The sequence below is a fragment of the Barbus barbus genome (genome assembly GCF_936440315.1).
Source record: "Barbus barbus genome assembly, chromosome: 17".
Classification (NCBI taxonomy): Eukaryota; Metazoa; Chordata; class Actinopteri; order Cypriniformes; family Cyprinidae; genus Barbus; species Barbus barbus.
In genome coordinates this window covers 16,550,314-16,568,727 of record NC_136745.1, presented here as the reverse complement: position 1 = coordinate 16,568,727, position 18,414 = coordinate 16,550,314, and the positions used below count along the sequence as shown (strand labels likewise).

At 35.8% G+C, this 18,414-nt stretch overlaps 2 protein-coding genes across 3 annotated transcripts; one reads left to right on the top strand and one right to left on the bottom strand.

Moving 5' to 3' along the window:
* Positions 1 to 4,408: 4,408 nt before the first annotated feature.
* Positions 4,409 to 13,064, top strand: cabp2b (calcium binding protein 2b; the record flags this gene model as incomplete). Of its 2 annotated transcripts, XM_079438897.1 has the most annotated exons (7): positions 4,409 to 4,492; positions 5,524 to 5,766; positions 11,662 to 11,692; positions 11,785 to 11,916; positions 12,092 to 12,201; positions 12,282 to 12,429; positions 12,757 to 12,782. In XM_079438897.1, 7 exons carry the CDS (start codon positions 4,409 to 4,411, stop codon positions 12,780 to 12,782), a joined length of 774 nt encoding a protein of 257 aa, XP_079295023.1. The 2 variants fall into 2 exon arrangements, with proteins under 2 accessions (XP_079295023.1, XP_079295024.1); XM_079438898.1 differs by lacking the exons at positions 4,409 to 4,492; positions 5,524 to 5,766 and adding an exon at positions 9,614 to 10,401 and having other exon boundaries at positions 12,757 to 13,064.
* Positions 13,065 to 16,231: 3,167 nt separating this feature from the next.
* On the bottom strand, positions 16,232 to 18,041 carry LOC306883304 (beta-crystallin B1-like; the record flags this gene model as incomplete). The annotated part of the gene is made up of 5 exons (XM_079438472.1): positions 16,232 to 16,403; positions 17,306 to 17,448; positions 17,526 to 17,658; positions 17,742 to 17,860; positions 17,949 to 18,041. 5 exons carry the CDS (start codon positions 18,039 to 18,041, stop codon positions 16,232 to 16,234), a joined length of 660 nt encoding a protein of 219 aa, XP_079294598.1.
* Between the last annotated feature and the right edge of the window lie 373 nt (positions 18,042 to 18,414).

Sequence of the window (18,414 nt, the reverse complement as noted above, 5' to 3'; positions counted from 1 at the left end):
TTTGTTTGCATAAAGATTAAATAATAACATTAAATTGGCTGTATTTAAAAAAAATATTGGTTGGGTGACTTACAATGTAACATTTTATCTACTGCATGTTCGAATAAAGTAAAAAATATGTATAGACAAAAATTTTTTACTTAAAGTCATCTTTATTTGTAATTTCATAATTACACTTCAATCCTTGTCTTTGAAAAATTTAGTGTACTTTTTTCACAAGGACTTGACCAGGCTTCATGTAACGTAAAAGAATGTAATTAGTGCCCCTTCAGTGTTTTCTACACTCTCAGAAAAAAGGTACAAAGGTTGCCACTGGAGCGGTACCTTTTCAAAAGGTATATATACGGTCCATATACTGGTACCTTAAAGGTACATACTAGTACATAGAAGGTACAAAAATATTTTTAAAAAGGTTTTTCTGAGAGTGTAACTTAATATGTGACCCTGGAGCACAAAACCAGTCATAAGTAGCACAGGTATATTTGTAGCAATAGTCAAAATGTATGGGTCAAAATGATCGATTTTTCTTTTATGCCAAAAATCATTAGAATATTAAGTAAAGATCATATTCCATAAAGATATTTTGTAAATTTCCTACCATAAATATATCAAAACTTAATTTTTGATTAGTAATATGCATTTCTAATAACTTCATTTGGACAACTTTAAAGGCGATTTTCTCAATTTGTTTTTCAGATTCTAGATTTTGAAATTATTGTATCTCAGCCAAATATTGTCTGATCCCAACAAACCATACATAAATGGAAAGTTTATTCATTCAGCTTTCAGATGTATAAATCTCAACTGGTTCTGTGGTCCAGGGTCACATATATTATTAAATGTGTTAAATTCAGTGCATATCTCTAATAGAACAAGGAAGGAATTCTCTCAGCACCTTACATAAATAATTTTATTGTTACACATAGCCCTACCCATAGGAATCAAAATTACAGTTAAAGCCTCCACATGACAGCTAAACCAAAGTCTTATCACAATCAGCACAATAAAAGAACGTCATCAGTGGGCTATGTGGATATCTTGAGTGCATTGCTCTATTTGGCTTGTGTTCATATATTGTGAAATTAAAGAAAATCCTTGACTCTAGCCCTGTGCGAACAGTGTTAGTATTGCAATCCTGGAATGCAAGTAAGCATATGATTCTCCACTAGGGGGAGATATAACACACAATCATCATGTTTTAAAATATGTGGAGTTCATGCAACTAACTGGAGTGCTTCTTTTAAAACAAACTGAATGTCAGGAAATTCATATGAATTAATGTTTGCAACTCAAAAGGTTATGCTGATAAAACAATTTAAATAATAATACAAAATATAAGCATTTTCACTAGTAGTCTCAGACATTTGGAGCTCAGTGTGAATATATTTTAATTTCAGAAATGGTGGTAATATTTTAGGGCTATGGCACATTTGTACCATGCTTATTCTAAAAGGGAAATACAGCTTTTAAGATGACAGCCAAATTCTTTGGTCTCAGTGTATCACATGTTAAACCTCCAGTATGTCTTTTGCACTATATTTGAACTGATCTTTCTTTCTCTGTTTTAGAACGATGATGGGATTATTTTAATTGTAACAAGAGGGATTATTAACTCATAAAAATAAGAAAGCATCTACCTGAGCACATTTACTGCTCTCATAGTGGTGAATCAGCGGGACAAGTGATCTTGAGAGAGTCAGACTGCCCTCTGCCCTCTGATGTTTAATTAATCTAAACGAGACAGTTCACCTGTCAAGCATGTCTGGGTCAAGATATAATCTCTAGCCCTGAACATGACACAAAAGAGAATAATCCAATCAGGGGTGTTTTTGTTTTATCTTTAAGAAACTGTGTGTGGTGCTTTATATGAAAAACACAAAAGAGTGCTTTGAAATAGTGCAATCTATCCATCCATCCATCCATCCAATATATATATATATATATATATATATATATATATATATAGAGAGAGAGAGAGAGAGAGAGAGGGTGAAACTGAATATTACCAGTATATGAGCAGTATAAATTTATATATTTCATTTCCAGAAATAACATTTAATTATCAGACAATATTTAGAAGATTAAATGTAAAATTACTGTAATAAATACAATAAAAATTGTATATAAAAATTATAGATTTTTTAAAATTATTTCTTTACAGAACAATAAAATAAAATTATTAATTAAATAAATTATTAATAAATAAAATAAAAAGAGTCTCTTAATTTTAAGGTAAAACTTAATTTTCTTTGTAACAGGTTGCATGCAATCTGTTGAACACTGCTGCTATAAGCTATAATTATTATTATTTTTAGCAATTATAATATAAAAAATATTTTTGAATTATACAATATCAGTGGATCAGATTATTGTTATTAATGATAATATTTAAAAAGGTCATGACCTCGGCAGTGGCACAGACCAAAATCTTGTTTTTAGGGGCGGATAAGGACTTGATGTGTTCATATAATATTTGTGAAATTTGCATGATTGTTTTTAATATGAAAAAATTGATCAAATGAATTATATGATATCTAATATAGCAGGCTTTAACGCTATATGAGGTATAAATCGGATTAAAACGGATAATTATAGCAGTGCCCTATAACAGAAAACATGCATGGTTACAAGATATGTGCACATACGGCATTGAATATATATGACCAATCATCAATAAGGAATAGATTCTTTCTTCTTTACAAGATCTAATTTCTCTTATTTGTTATTTATACCCTATTAGCCCTTTCCTTACCCTTTCAGTCTCTTTCTCTCTTTAGATCCCTCTCTCCTCTTATGTTTTCCCTAGCATTGGATAGATTGCAGTTCTTGTAAAATCCAGAAAGAGTTGTCACTCAATCCTGCAGTTTTACATTTCGGTTTTGTCATCAGTCAGTGGTATCCCCTCTTCTCCCCTCACCCTGAGTTCACTGTGTCTGACGCACAAATACTCCCCTGTTTTTTTCTCCTCTTTCATTTTCCGTTACTGAGCTTTCTCTTCCTCCCCGACTGAGTGTAGCTCTTTATCCATAAATTATACATCAGGTGAAGGTGACAGACAGAGAGAAGAGTTCACGATATAATCATCGAATCTGCTTAAATATAAAGGGTAGGATAAACTGAGCAGAATAGATATGTTGGGAAATACATTTCAGTGTACTGATTTGATCTAGCAAGATTAACATTGAAATAAGTCAGGGACAACAAATGTGGGCATATAAGCAGGCTATAGTGAGGTCACCATGGTTTATGTCCCATACAAATCTGCAGTGCGATTGCATCTGAAGTTATTGAACTTTTTTTTTTTTTATAAATGCTATTACCGCCACAGCACATAACCTGGCAGAATCACAAATGAACTGCATTTCAGGAATCAAGTCAAATGTATTTAAAGGTTCGAATGTACATATATTTCAATGTAATTGTCACTTTTTTGGTTAAACATGTTCCACATCACTCCAACAACAGAATCACAAGAAATAGAGGTTGATTGTTGTGGTATCAGATAAGAACAGATCCAGGTTTAGATTACAGCATGACTGTAACAGAGATCACAAACACCTGTGGATTATTGTTGATGTTTGTTCTACAATAATAAGATTCAATCATGTAAAATAAATTCAAATGATTTAATCAATTCACCTTTATTTCTTTATCACTTTATACAATACAGATTGTGTCAAAGCAGCTTCACAGAGATATACAGTGAAACAGTTGCTATAAAGTGTGTTATTCAGAACGCCTCTTTGCCACTTTATTTCAAAATAATTAATTTACAGATTCCAAGTTAAAGCCAGTTAAAACCTTCATTTTCCTTTACATTTCATAGAAATCCTTAGTTGCTTTTTTTTTTTACTGCTAACACAGAAACCCCTTATCTTACCAATCCAATGCACTTTAGAATACAGCCTGCAACTCAGACAGAAAAGGGCAAAGGAAAGATAAGGAGAGGGGTATCGGATGGATAGAGTGTCACCTCCTGAATGTTAGAAGGCCAAAAAGCAGACACGGTATCCTTCAGTCTTTCTTAGCCCTCCTAGATAAAACACACCTGGGAAGAGAGAAGGGTGACAAACTGTGGACCTTTATGGAGGAGCAGATGCTAGAGTCCGACAGAGAGAGAAGTGTCAGTATAGACTGAAAGATGGGGAAAAACAGAAAGAGGTTTAAACTGATTTCTTTTGTTTTTTAAAGAACAATTACCACATTTGTCAGATCTTTCTAATTCAGCTTAAGTTACTGAATACAGTTCTGAGAAATTCACAGGAGCGTAACAATTGTAATTGCACGGAAGAAACTTCAGATAGGCCCGTACTGGGAGGGGTAAAACAGGTGTTGTCTTACTGTGAGAGAGAGAGAGAGAGAGAGAAAGAAGAGGAAGCGAAAGAGAGAGCGTGCCATTGTTGCAGGGATGTTCATGATTATTCGAGAAGGATCAGGAGGGGCAGGTAGTACCGGCGGCATGAGCGCTGCACCGGACAGAACAGCCAAACAGGTAGAGTTGTGCATGCATGTGCTTCCATGTGCAATTTATAGACATTTGTCTTTAAAATATTCAGTTCTGAATATCATCTGCTTAAAAGGTAAATTGAGTAATTTTTGTAATGCTAAAATACATGCCTTTATCCCAGCTTAATGTGCTATAAACTATACATAAACCATGAGACTGATTTCCATGAAAACATAAACTCTGTGGCACGATCAGAACATTGCCCTGTTTGTTTGAGCACCCTGACCAGTCTGGCTAAATCAATGGCAAAAAAGTTTGGTGGCGGGGCTACCTGTTTGTCCGACCAATAGAAGACGGAGGGTTTTTCAGTAAACCTTTAAAAAAAAAAAAAAAAAAAAAAAAAAAAAAAGATTTAGACTGAAATTACACTTAACTGCTTTTGTATGTAATTTTACTTGATTAGAAAAACGATGTGTTGTGAAGCATGCTGTTTATATTGTCTAAATTAAAACAATACGGTCAAATTTGATTGGCACAAGGGCCAGTCACACACACTACACTTTTTGTTCCGACGACTGAAGATCAGTGTGGCCTCTTAGCTGAATTAAAAGAGCGCAAACATTAAACCTGCAGGATTGGACTGTTGCAGTAAAGTGAAGTAGGCCTATAACATATCTTTATATATAACCTACTTCACTATAACACTTTGGATGTATTATATGTAGAATTCTGTTTAAAAAAAAAGAAAAAATCATCTTCCGACCATTGCAATGTTTGTAGAAATATTGTGCACACAAAGTCTAGAGTGACTATTTAAGGAAATAATCAGTCAAATCTTGATTATAGTTTTAGCTCCACCCACAGTGACCAGCCAGTGCTCTGGCTCCACCCACTGTGACTGTTTTTTTTTTTCCTTAAAAAACCCTACACATTCTAATCACACATTATGTGTTCTTCACTCCCATTATGTAGATTGTAATTGCAATTATGATTATAATTAGCTATGTAAATGTCCCCGGTTGCTAATTAATCATCAGCTTGGTTTAGGATGTCTAACCTCCTGTGTCTTCTGACAGGTCCAGGCAGCAATCAAGAAGAAGATGGAGAAACAGAGGAAGCAAGTTGAAACAGGGGTGGTGGAGGTATTTAACAGTAATACAAGATCTAAAATGGGACAGAAAAAGAATCAGCCCATCCGTCCACCCAGCAGACGTGGAGATGGTGAGGAGGAAGAAGAGGAGGAGCCTGTTGAGGCTGGGGAACCAACGGAGAAGGAAGAACTCGACCTCAGACCTATCGTGGATTCTGTTTTTGGCCAGGTAAGACTACACAAGATCACACCCTGCTGGCCATCATTCATATCCCATACACATATTGTCATATCATGCTGTTTTAGCTAAAGCAGTCTATCTGTGGTCCACTACTACCTGCAGTTTTCACATTCTTGTTGTGTTGCTAGAACCAGAACTGCTTATATGTTTAATAGGACTGGAGTGGCTATATACATCAAACCATTACAACTTTGAAGGCCCAGCAGGTCTTTAGTCTGATGGGTATTCCTTGTCCGTGCTCCGTTAGGTAACATTGTTGATACATGATACGGACAGTGCCTTGTTGAGGTGCTGCCAACTCATTTCTTTTCTATTCTAATTGACACTCGCCGTAACAGTAACTGTTGAATGCAAACTTGAAAACCTTGACGCTCCGAGTCAGACCCAACATTTATTTGATTAAATGGTAACATAACCATCATGATATGTGCTTATAGCTGTATATTTCACCTGTACTGTACCCTTGGTTGAATCTAACTGTTGATACAATGTAATAAATGTTTTAAAAAACATAGCATGCTATCTAGGAATTATTTAACTGATTTTATTCAAGTCAAAATATTTTTTATAAAAAATAAAAATAAATACTATTTTAAAATGTTATTTTAAAATAAATGCAGCCTCTTGGTAAACTTATTAAGTATGCATAGAAATCACTAACCAAAATGTTCTATTCACTTTGTAAATAAAACTCTGCAGTTGTTATTTTAAACAGCCATTTTGACCTGAAACTTAAAACTGACAAGAAAGTTTACTCAAGGTTCAGTTTCACTGGAGCAAAAGCACTCAGGTTGATTAAGTCCCAGTGTTATTCATGTTAAATTATAGTTTTATTAATATATTGAATCATTTTTTTCTTTTTAGTTTTCATTTTAATTTTACTTAATTTTTTTGCTACTTAGTAATTAGATTTTTTCAGTTTTATTAGTTTACTAATTAAGTTTTAGTTGCAGTTTAAGTACAGTTTTATTTTTTTTTATTTCCAGTTAAACTTTTTTTCAGTTAGTTACAGCATTTCTAATTCTTGTTTACTGCTTGTGTAATTATAATTTTTTTTTTTAGTTAATGATAATAACCCTGTTCAGTAATGTTTTTACTTGACTGAAACTGGTTCATGTTATCATATGAAGTACTTTTTTTTCTTCTTTTTTTTTGCCTGGCAAAAGATTTTTCTACATATACTTTGCATATATGACGTTAATGTTCTGGGAAGGTACTTGCGTCCCAGAGTGACTTACTTCATTAGCAGATAGGTGGTTAGGTGACTGCGTGGCATGAGATGACAGGTTAAGGAGCTGCCCTAACAAGCACATCTGTCCCCTCGTGGTTCACCTCCTCATGACCTGGTCTTAGCCTTATGGTGTTGCATTCCCACACTAGGATAACTTTGCATTCAGTGCTAATCACTTGATATTGAGCTTGAATCACCAGCGGTGAGCACACTAGAAACCCAATCTTGCCCACTCACCTTTCTGGAAGAGGGATCATTGCTTGTTATTGTCATAATTATTTAATTGGGTTGGAAACATAGATAGCTACACTAATTTAGGATGATGCATTCATGAGTCATTGCCTAAGCTGTGAAGTAACATATTTTCTTGCTTTACTTACATGCAGTCAAATGTTCTAAAAAAGTAATGATCTATGATATAGGCTATTGGTATTTTTAGAGCATTCACTGAAACTCTATCCATTAGTTTAAGTCATCTGAGAATGGGTATTCTAGATAAAAGAGTTAATACAGTTTAGGTTGACTAGTCTGACATCTGATTATCTTTAACGCAATAAATAAAGCAGGGGATTTGAACTGGATATGTGAGGTAGGCTACTCTCCACTTAAATGGGTGGGCAATCCAAAGACAGTGTTTTATTTCTAAATCAAATTAATAATAAATTAAATCCCGCTACACATATGGCAGTCTTCAAAAACAAGGATCTCAAACTTTGGAGAGTTTGATAGCTATGTTTTGTTCTCCATCTCGGGCCAATTGAACCATGGCAAAAAAATGAGAGTTTTTTTTATAACCATGAATTATAGTTTCTATATAGCTATTAACGCAGCTTTAAAGAAGTCTAAGAAAGAAGTGTATAGTCCAAGAAAGGGGCTTTCAAACCTTTTGTTCAATTTATAACATGTGAGGAATAAATTTTTTTATTGTTATAGAGTAGAACATTTAAATTAGTATTTTAAATATTAAAAACATGTTTTGATATTTTATCAATTAAATATTCTGTAGAAGGCAGTACCTCCTAGTGGCCACTACTTTAATATCCTTGTTCTAAAACAAACCACTTTGTGTATACCTGTCTCTCTGTGTAGTGTTTATTCTTTTTATATCTAATGTCAAAGTAAAACCCCACTGATTATATCAGCATTACCTGAAAGGATTATTTTTCTTCTGTCCTGTCATGTCTCTCTGTCACTACACACACAGAACAGTGTATTACTCATTCAGTCTGCATGTGCAGCAGCTGGTGAACACAAACACATCTGGGACTCCAGTCCCACAATGCTCTGCTGCTCATAGAGTGACCTCATCTGACTTGACTCTAATCTGTTGGCCCAAACATGCAGACTCCAACTAATTCCTCCTCATACACGCCACACTTGCTTCATGATGGTTATTATTGTACACTATATTATACAATAAACAGTAGCATTCATCTATTTGCTCATCTTTTTTAAATCAACAAACCTGGCACAGAAACACTTTATAATACTCAAACATGTATGTGTGTGTGGATTAGAGTAGATTATAGTTCTGACAGGCTGGTAACACAGGGCTGGGTCACTGGGTTTTACTAAAAAATGAGTGCGGATTAAAGAACAGTTCTCTGTTCATCTGCCCAAAGGTGTGTTCTGATTAGACTGGATTATCACACGCACACAGAACTTTAACCTCAGTGTTGAAAAGACATAAACAGTCTCTTTTACTAATCTCTTATATTCTTCATTTTTCTTTCTCTGTCATCTTCTAATGTTACAAGCTAAGCGCTCTTTCTTAGTGGTATACCTAGGCTATAAAATCTGAAACAACTAACAAAAATGCTGCCATTTTTATCGCAAATTATAGTCTGACCACAACAATTTGAGTAAATAGTCCAGCTGAAAAATTAGCATGAATTTCAGAATATATTACTATTTGGTTTGTCTTTGTTTTGTTTTAATAGTGGACTCCACAGGTTTGGCTAAATTATCATGTTCTCCAGCATGATTTTGGGAAAATCATTTAAAAAGAATGTATGTCTTTCCATGAAAAGTGTCACAAATTGAATTGATGAGTGATCTAGTATAGTACACAATTGTTTACTTCACTTCCATTTCATTTTCACTTACTTTTACTTTATTTCCACTACTATTTTTTCTTCATTTTGTATAATGTTTCTTTGTTTAGAAATTTTGTCTTGAAACTTTGCTTTTACTTTTTTATTTATTAAAATCAATGTTATTTATGTATTTATTTGGTAATTTAATGTTGAGCAATACAAAGTGAAATAAATGTGCACCATATATATTTTTGCACCATATGTACTCCAGTCCAAACTCTCTGAAAAAGAAAAACATTGGTAACTGAAAAATTGCAAAATGGTAGAATATCACCCGATTAATTAACCACTGCTCTTTCTTGCACTTATTATTGATTTCTCCTTGAATCCCCTTGTGCTCTTTGTTTCTCTCTGCCTGTACATCATCCCATGGCTCTCTGTCATTAATCTGAACTAGGGGGATTAAAAAAAGCTTCTCGTTTTCTCGTCTAATTCTCACCCTCCCCTTACCTCCCCCTCCTGCTCTGCATCTCTCTCTTTCAGCCTGCAAACAAAATCATTTGTGAGGAAAGTGAGTGGATAGGGAAGAGAGGGAGAGACGTGGAGATTGATTATATGAGATGTAAAGATGGCAAGAATAGTTAAAAGTATGCTTGTTTTATGAAACGTTAGTGTTATTTGTGTTTTGCTTTATGAGAGGATCTGAGATGAGAAAGAATGCAAAGGTTTCTATATACATTTGTTAGGTTGGTTTTAGTAAATAAACAACATGGACTTTAAATAGCTTAATATGGAAGCAGGTGAGTGTTGTATTGTCAGTCCAGATAAATTAATTATATAAAAAGGGCAGAAGAGGAGAGGTGGGAAACAGCTTCACTAAGGATTAAAGCATGGGAAACTGCACCAAGCCGTCCATGAAAAACAAAATTAAGAAGGTAAGAGAAACGTATTTAAAGGTCAGGGCCTATGCATGTTTGTTTGTGTTAATTGTAAAATTGAAATTAGACAGGAATTTAAGACTTAATAACTCGTAGATTTATTGTAAAGAAAGTAATAATTTCAATGATATAAGACTTCAGTAGTTTAAGGACATGTCAAACAAATTGACTAAACTGTGCTTAATTAGATTATGTTTCAAGTAAAATGTGGCCCCACCCTAAGGGTGTGGCTGAGGGTAAAGGGGCTGGGCCAGAGCCACCAGGGCCCCGCCCATCCGGAGAAGCCGATGGAGAAAATGAAGTAACTTCTGAGTTTAAGGGGCCTCTGAATGCACTAGTCCAAAACTGCACCATTCTACATAACATCGTTGGACCAGCATGCATCTTCCTAAGACAGGGCTTCGCAAAGTCACAGCTCGTATGTACTATGACAAACTAAAATCACAGTGTCTCAGCGTCTACATTCTCCCCTTGCATTAAGCCAAAAGATCACATCATCTCAGCCATTTCAGCAGTTTTCTCATCATCACCATCAACATTTCATTCCCTCCACTAGTTTGTTGTAAAAGATCATGTGAACATTTAAAAAAAAAAAAAAAAAAAATCATGCAATTATAAGGTGGCAAAAAAAAAATCTGTTTGCAGGTTTGCTAGGTTAAAACATATTTGTTTGGCAGCCAAAAAAAGTATGCTACCACTCAGTAGTTGGGGAACTTTCTGATTTTTTTATGTTTTGAAAGAAGTCTCTTATGCTCACCATGGCCACATTTATTTGACTGAAAATACAGTAAATTATACAGTTAAATTGTAAAATTATAAAGCTGTGATATTTTCACCAGGAATTACTCCAGTCTTAAGTGTTACATGATCTTTCACATGATCTTAATACTAATTTATTGCTCAAGAAACATTTATTAAGAATGCTGAAAATGGTTTTCATACATTATTGATACAATTTCTTTTTCAGGATTGTTTATGTGTGTGTGTGTGTGTACTGATACACATGCATTTATATATAACAGTTGCTTCTGGTCTTTAAATCTGATTGGCTTTCATTTTTACATAAATATATCTGTTACGGTGAACGACAGTGGAATATTATTTCACACATTTTTCACAAAAGTTATTAGAAACATACATATAGTCTCTTGTTGAGATGGATGACACATTTTTACAATGCTTTTTGTTAAACAGTCATGTGAGGATACTCGGATAACTAAGATTTAGCACTGGATTTGTGGCATTTGTAATCCACTGGTTTGTGCCAATGTGTGTGTACTATATGGTATTGGGTATTATACAAAGCTGTAAATTGAAAAGAGAATCATCTGTGGGATTTTCTCATATGGCACTTCGTTTAACCTCATCTGCTCTCTGGACAATGGTGTTGTGTCTTTCTGTGGGTCCTCCTCAAGTTAAACCCCCCAAATCTTCTTATCTTTTAGCTGTTGCCAGGCAACTTTCACTGTGTAATCTAGTGACTACTCATGTCACGGCATTATTACACACTGGAACCAGTCCTCAAACTCACATTTTGTCCAGCTTTCTCATTTCCACATACCCACCCATATGTTTAGTTTGAGTCTGCTTGATGATTCAGAGAGAGATATTGTCAAACAGAGACACGTCTTCAAATGCAACAGTGTTTAACATATTACTATGTGTCTTGATTTAACAGGACAGGGAGCTGCGGCCAGAGGAGATAGAAGGTATTCACAGAAACCATACACCTCACATAAGATTTAGATGGGAAAACATTCTGTTCATGCATTTCATCACCTCTTTCCATGTGTTCATGCAGAACTAAGAGAAGCCTTTAAGGAGTTTGATAGGAACAAAGGCTACATCAACTGCAGGGACCTGGGCGAATGCATGCGCACAATGGGATACATGCCGACAGAGATGGAACTCATTGAACTGAGTCAAAAAATAGGTGAGTTACTTCATCACTCAGAGAGCATTTATGATCTGCGTGCCTTCATGAAAACATTTTTATAGTTCAAACGTCTTAGACCATATGAAATATCTGGGATTTTGGAAATAAAAAATAATAATAAATATTAAATAATTGTATTAAATTAAAGATATATATTCCTGTATTTTTTTAGGTGGGGGTAAAATTGACTTTGAGGACTTTGTGGAGCTCATGGGCCCCAAAATGCTGGCAGAGACAGCAGACATGATCGGAGTCAAAGAGCTCAGAGATGCCTTTAAAGAGGTAAACACACTCACTTACACATGTACCACTGAGTTGACTGCAGCTGTCAGTGTTCTTACCGGCAATTTCCCGCTGTGCAGTTTGACTCCAATGGTGATGGGCAAATCAGCATCACAGAACTGAGAGAAGCCATGAAAAAGCTAATGGGGGAGCAGTTGAATCCCAAAGATATTGATGAAATACTTCGTGATGCCGACCTCAATGGGGACGGACTTGTTGATTTTGAAGGTAAAGGAATGATGGACAAATAATGACAACTAAGGCTGATGTTACATGGGGCAACATTTTGCCAGCAAATTTTTTTGCAATTTTGCTGGGCAACGTTTTTTGAGCAATGTTGCTTGGGCAATTTCCCATTGAGAATCAGTGAGAAATTTCTATGTGGATAATTTAGATCGGCCGTGGGCTCTGTGTCTGTTGATGGCAAAATTATTCCAAACATTGCCCCATGTATCATCATCCTAATACTTGCTTTTCTTAACTTTTTTAGTTTACCTCACTGAATGTTCTTTTCTGTTTTCTTTTTGTTTTGTTCTTCCTCACTCAATCTTCCAGAGTTTGTGAGGATGATGTCACGCTGAGAAGCCCCACAGAAAGACTTTATTTTCATCACAAGACTCTAAGAGGGACACATGGTGCAGCTATCTGAATGTTTTCGATATGCCTCAAAAGATACCATTTGAATTTTTTTTTTTCATTTTATTTATTAAGTAAGCATTATTAAGAGCAGTTTCTCATATCAGAAGAGTAATGTTGTAAATGTACTGTTTAATTGGTATTTTCAAAGATATATTTGTCTGATTATGAGTGAATTGAATTTGTATAGTGTGCTTCATTTTTTTAAATAAAATAATTTGATTACAGTTGTTTGTTAATTAACTGTTTATGTCTCTTCTTATCATAGTGAGCAGTCTACTTAATTCCCCATGAAATCAATTAAAAACATTTTTTTTTGCAAGGTTTTTCTTGAAACAGAAATGGTAATGTAACGTACGTCATTGGTATCATCTGATGAAGGTTTGTTGAATTGCAGTGACAGACAATAGGTGCGTTCGACTTCATGCAGCACTTAGCAGACCGATCGGCGGCTGACTTGAAGCAGTGCATGCCGGTTAGATATTTACTCCGACTTGAACCGGCGCCGACCACACGTCACTGTCACGTGTGGCATCAAAGTACCGCGATAGCGTTTCGAGAGCAGCCGGCTGACTCAGCCGGCGCAATTTCTCCAGAGCGACTGCGGGAGCGCTGATGACGACACAGCTGTTTCACGATTGGCCAAATTCACCACATGACAACAAAGACGTGTATTTCGGGTTTATTCTGACAACTTCAGTCCCACTAATGCTCATATACGGACTTTCAAAAAAATTAAAATAACTTTTCATGTCATCTTCATCTCGTAAATCATGTTTATTAAAAGATTACAATTATTTTTGCTGCAATCACTTTTTTGTTAATTCGTTTATATAGGTTTTGTGCATAGGTTTATTTTGGACCTTTTTCATACAGACCCTTTACAGTATTAAGCTGCATAACCTATTTAGATAATCAGTTTTTTATGGAATAAATCAAATGTCAATCTTACAGACTTTTAATATAATGTGGTCATCATGGATTCTGATTGATACTAATTGTCTAGTTGCTGGGTTCATCCATCTTCACTTGCATGTGATTACTGCCAACAACTCTGACTGGATGTCAACTTAATACAACATTCAGATCACTTTCATAAGCTTGTATAAATCATAATAGAAAGGCAAATAAATTGGGCTTATCCGTAGGCCTGTTCATGGTGTTCACGTATGAATGTTCATGGTGTTTTGTCTTAAAATGTGCTTACCTAACTGGAGAAATAGTAAAATAAGTAAACAAATATGTAACATCCTAATTGTATTATCTGTAATGAAAACCACATTTAGTACATACAATTATTATCTTCATAGATTATTTTTATTAAGTTGCAGTAGCAAAAACACACATAATGAATCATACTGCACAAGTCAAATTTTCAATATGCTCTGTTTATTTACTTAAAACTTGTTTCTGTCGTGATGACACCCTTTCAAAATATTACATACATCTTAAAGGTTTATTAAAACATAAACCAACATAGTAATAAAAAAAGAATCACTTCTAATGAAAATTGTTAAGTGTAATTGCATTGATTGGTTAGTATTAGAAATAACGAGTCACACTGGTGTTGGGTATGGTCCCATGTCCCTTTGGATATATAAAAACAATACTTATTACATTGAACCTTTACTCACTTTCGTTGCTCATTGTGCTCAATTTCATACAACAATAACGGCATTTCTATAGCTTCCAGTTCGTCTGCAATAAAGCAAGCAAACGCCACGTGATCTGCCATAACTGAGGTAGATGCAGCAAACTACGAGAGCCCCGAAGTGTCCGACTTGACGACTCCGTTTTCAACTCCGCCCCTGACTGCAAGCGGCTACTCTCGTTGACCACCGTCTGCAGCCGTGCTTCAAGTCGAACGCACCTTTTCTTTCGTTTGGGCACAACACAGGTGTTCTGAAATAGGCGGGCGCTGGGCGGAGCATACATGAATATTCATGAGTTTCCTGTTTCGCGTTAAAGCGCCACTGAATAGATCAGTGCACTGAATATTTCAGAACACCTGCCCCTTGGACGTTTGACTGTCTGACTTGTCTTTCTTTTTTGTTGAAACACAAGTGGTAATGTGAAGCGGCCTGCTAGCGTTACTTGTATCATCTGACTCTGAACTCGGACAGAACGGTAGGCTGGAGGAAGACTTTTAAATCAGACACGTACATTTTGCACCGTCTGGAACTCTAATTAGACACACCTGAAGCAGCCAATCAAGCTCTTACTAGACATTAAACTTCCCGGCAGGTGTGTTGAGGCAAGTTGGAGCTAAACTCTGCAGGACACCGGCCCTCCAGGACCGAATTTGGGCACCCGTGCACTAGTCTAAACTGAATATAGCCTACCCAGTGCTAATTTAAAATAGCCTAGCAGAATTAGGCTATTATTATTATTATTATTTTATATTATTTTTTAAAAGATCTATATCCTAACAGAGAACTTTAGATATTTGTTATATTTATATTAGACCAGTGTCATAAACTCAACACACGGGTTCCAGTGTAGTGCAGATGGATGGATGGAAATACCGCCATCTGCAGGCTGGGTCTTAAAAATAGACAGCAGCTCACATGCTGTACATGAAAACAGAAAATTTGAAAACGTTATTTTCCGTAAATCTAATTCAGTATTCAGTATATAGCCTATTTATATCAGTTAGATGCAGTGGTTAAGGGGGTCCAATAAACATCTAAGATTCACATGAGTTATATTAAAAATAATCTAACTTCATTAAAATGCTAAAAATGAGGATGTAAGCCTGCAACATTTAAACTAACATTATGTTTCACAATCCTTTGAAAATGCACTACTGTTTCGCTTTCCTATTACTGCATGTTTCTCCAGTTTTTTATTGACAGCCATGATGAGGATTCACAATGACAAAAGTCTGGTATCAAGCTTTTAGTATTTTATTTAAAAGGTGACCAGGATTCTGTACAGCAGGCAAAGGGAGATTTCTAGGGCACAGGAGCTTTCCTCTCCTCATCCCTTCATCTCTCCCTCTCTCTTTCCATCCTCCTGGGGAAAGGGGGATGTGAGCCGGGGAAAGAACAGATGACAAAAAATTGAAATAAATTATGGAAGGAAAAAAAGAAACCATGCAGGAGAGAAAGAGAGGAGAGGAAATAGGGAGGAAGAGGGAAGTGTTTTTATTGGTGCCTCCGTCCCAAACAGAGACACTCAGAGGTCTGGGATAATCACAGCCCCGCTGGGCTTTAACAGCTCGACAGACACGGACTGCAATGTGAGCCAGGGAGTCTGTCATCCCAAAAATATCTGCCCCTTCATAGCAGCAACACAGGGAAGATGCAGCCTCTCAGACGTCTCTCCTCCTCTCCTTCCTCTTGCGCCCCTCTCCCTCTACTCCACCTCTCCTCTTCCTCTCCTGGTCTGGCCCTCACTTGCTGGCCATGGTGTAGCAGCCATGTGGGTGCCACTGCATGTCACGGATACGCCTCACAGACTGAAACTGAGGGCAACGGGCGCCGTACTCGTTAAAGTGTCTGTATTCACCCTTCTCCAGCAGGTACTGGCTGCCACGGTATCCGGGGTACTGATAGCCCACCCAGCTGAAGAAAACAAAGAGGTTAGTTTTTGTACCCTTGATACTGTACTAGGTGTAGTATTTAAACTAAAACCATTTATAAAACCATTTTTTTTGTAAATAATATATATAATTTGTTTTTACATAATTGTTTTTCTATTTTTAATTATTTTATTTCAGCTAGTTTCCAAGGCAAAACTTGTCTTTTTCATTTAGTTGTACTTGATGTACTAAAATAACTAAAAGTAAAACAAATAAAAATGACTAAACTATATAGACGTTAAAAAATAACTAATAACTTAACTAATTACAAATGAAAATGGAAACTATAAATATAAACACGTTTTTGTAACGAAAATATACAAAAATAAGTATAAATAACTTTTTTGTACATTTGACTTTTTTTTTAGTTAATGCACCCTTGATTATACTATGCATAAACTCATTTATATATTTAAACCAGGGTTAATATAGTACACAAAAATCATTAAAAAAAGATTTTCATAAGTAAATAAAATATTTTTACAATATAATTATTTTATTTCAGCTAGTTGCAAGGCAACATTACTATTTTTCAGTTAGCTTAACTTGATGTAAAATAACTAAAGCTGAAATAAAAATGAATACAAACTATAGACATTTTAAAAAAATCTAATGAATATAACAAAAAACATTAAAATGTACAAACATAAGCTAAAATTAAAGGCATGTTAAATATCTCAATTATGCATCTACTATCTTAAGCATCTTGTTGTGGAAGATATGTTTATGTTATGTCTATCTCTATTATTGCTATAAAGTATTACTTCTAATTTACAGTTTAATAAGTTCTTGACAGCCACATTTGTCAATGCTGTCAAGCTTTTGTGATTGCCACAAGTGAACAGACAAGCGAAACCTCACTGGCTAAAGATACTTTGCACTTACGTTCCACAGCTGACCATGATGCTGCCAACTCTGTCGGTGAATCCGTAGGAGAACAGGCTAGGAATGTCGTCATCCATGATCTCCATCTTGCGGCCCTTGTACTCGCCCACCTCAAACAGGCAGATCTTGTGCTTCTCAGGGTCCTGCAGGAGAAAACGCAATGAATGCATTGTGAAAGCATTCAAACAATGGGCCTAGAGTTGTGAGAGCATTTACACACCATTCTGACGGGTCTGAAGGAAAGCAGGTAGTCGTTCTTCTGGCAGTTGCTCCAAGAATCCCAACGAGGATAATCACCCTTCTCCAGGATGTACATCTCACCGCAGAAGTTCATCTGCTCAAAGCCCACAAAACTGCAGAGGGCACATAAAGAGGTGAGTGAGATATGTTATTCTTTCTAAATCATGAGTATTTAATATAATGCAGAGATGCTTACGGGCCACACTCCACACGTAGTGAGCGAACTCTGTCCATGCCCATTTCACAAACATTCATGCACTCCGCGTTAATCTCGATCATGCGTCCCTGGAAGTTTTCCTGGTCGAACACATACATCTAATAGAAAGAGAGAAACCTGTTATTATCATATTAAATCAATGACCAAGCAGAAGTGCACATGGTTATGTTTATTTGAGAGTTTTACCTTGTAGGACATCATTCCCATCTCAGACTTCTTGCTCTGGGCTGCCTTGCCGTCGGTCTGGGAGGCAGTCTTTTTTTCTCCACTGGAAGACATGGTGCCTGAGGTCAAATTAATAATAGAAAATTAAGAGAAAGAATATTCATATAACTGTAATATACCTCAGAAATGAGAGATAAAACTGAGAGAAATTAATAAAGAAACGGCAGGGCCAAGCACTATGCAGCATTTGATGCTGGAAGAGAGGGATGCAGTGTTTTAAGAGATGAAAACTACGAAAAACATGTTTGTAATGGATCTAAGGGGTCTTTGGGGGAAACTATTTTAAAGTGGTAGGGACAAAGGGAAGTGTGGGGTGTTGGTGTTGATGATGGTATTGCAAATCAAAACTTGCCTCTTGTACTCTCCAAGCTGTTAGGTTAAAGTTGAATGTGTATGTGTGAGTGGATATTTTGATGTCTTACCTGTG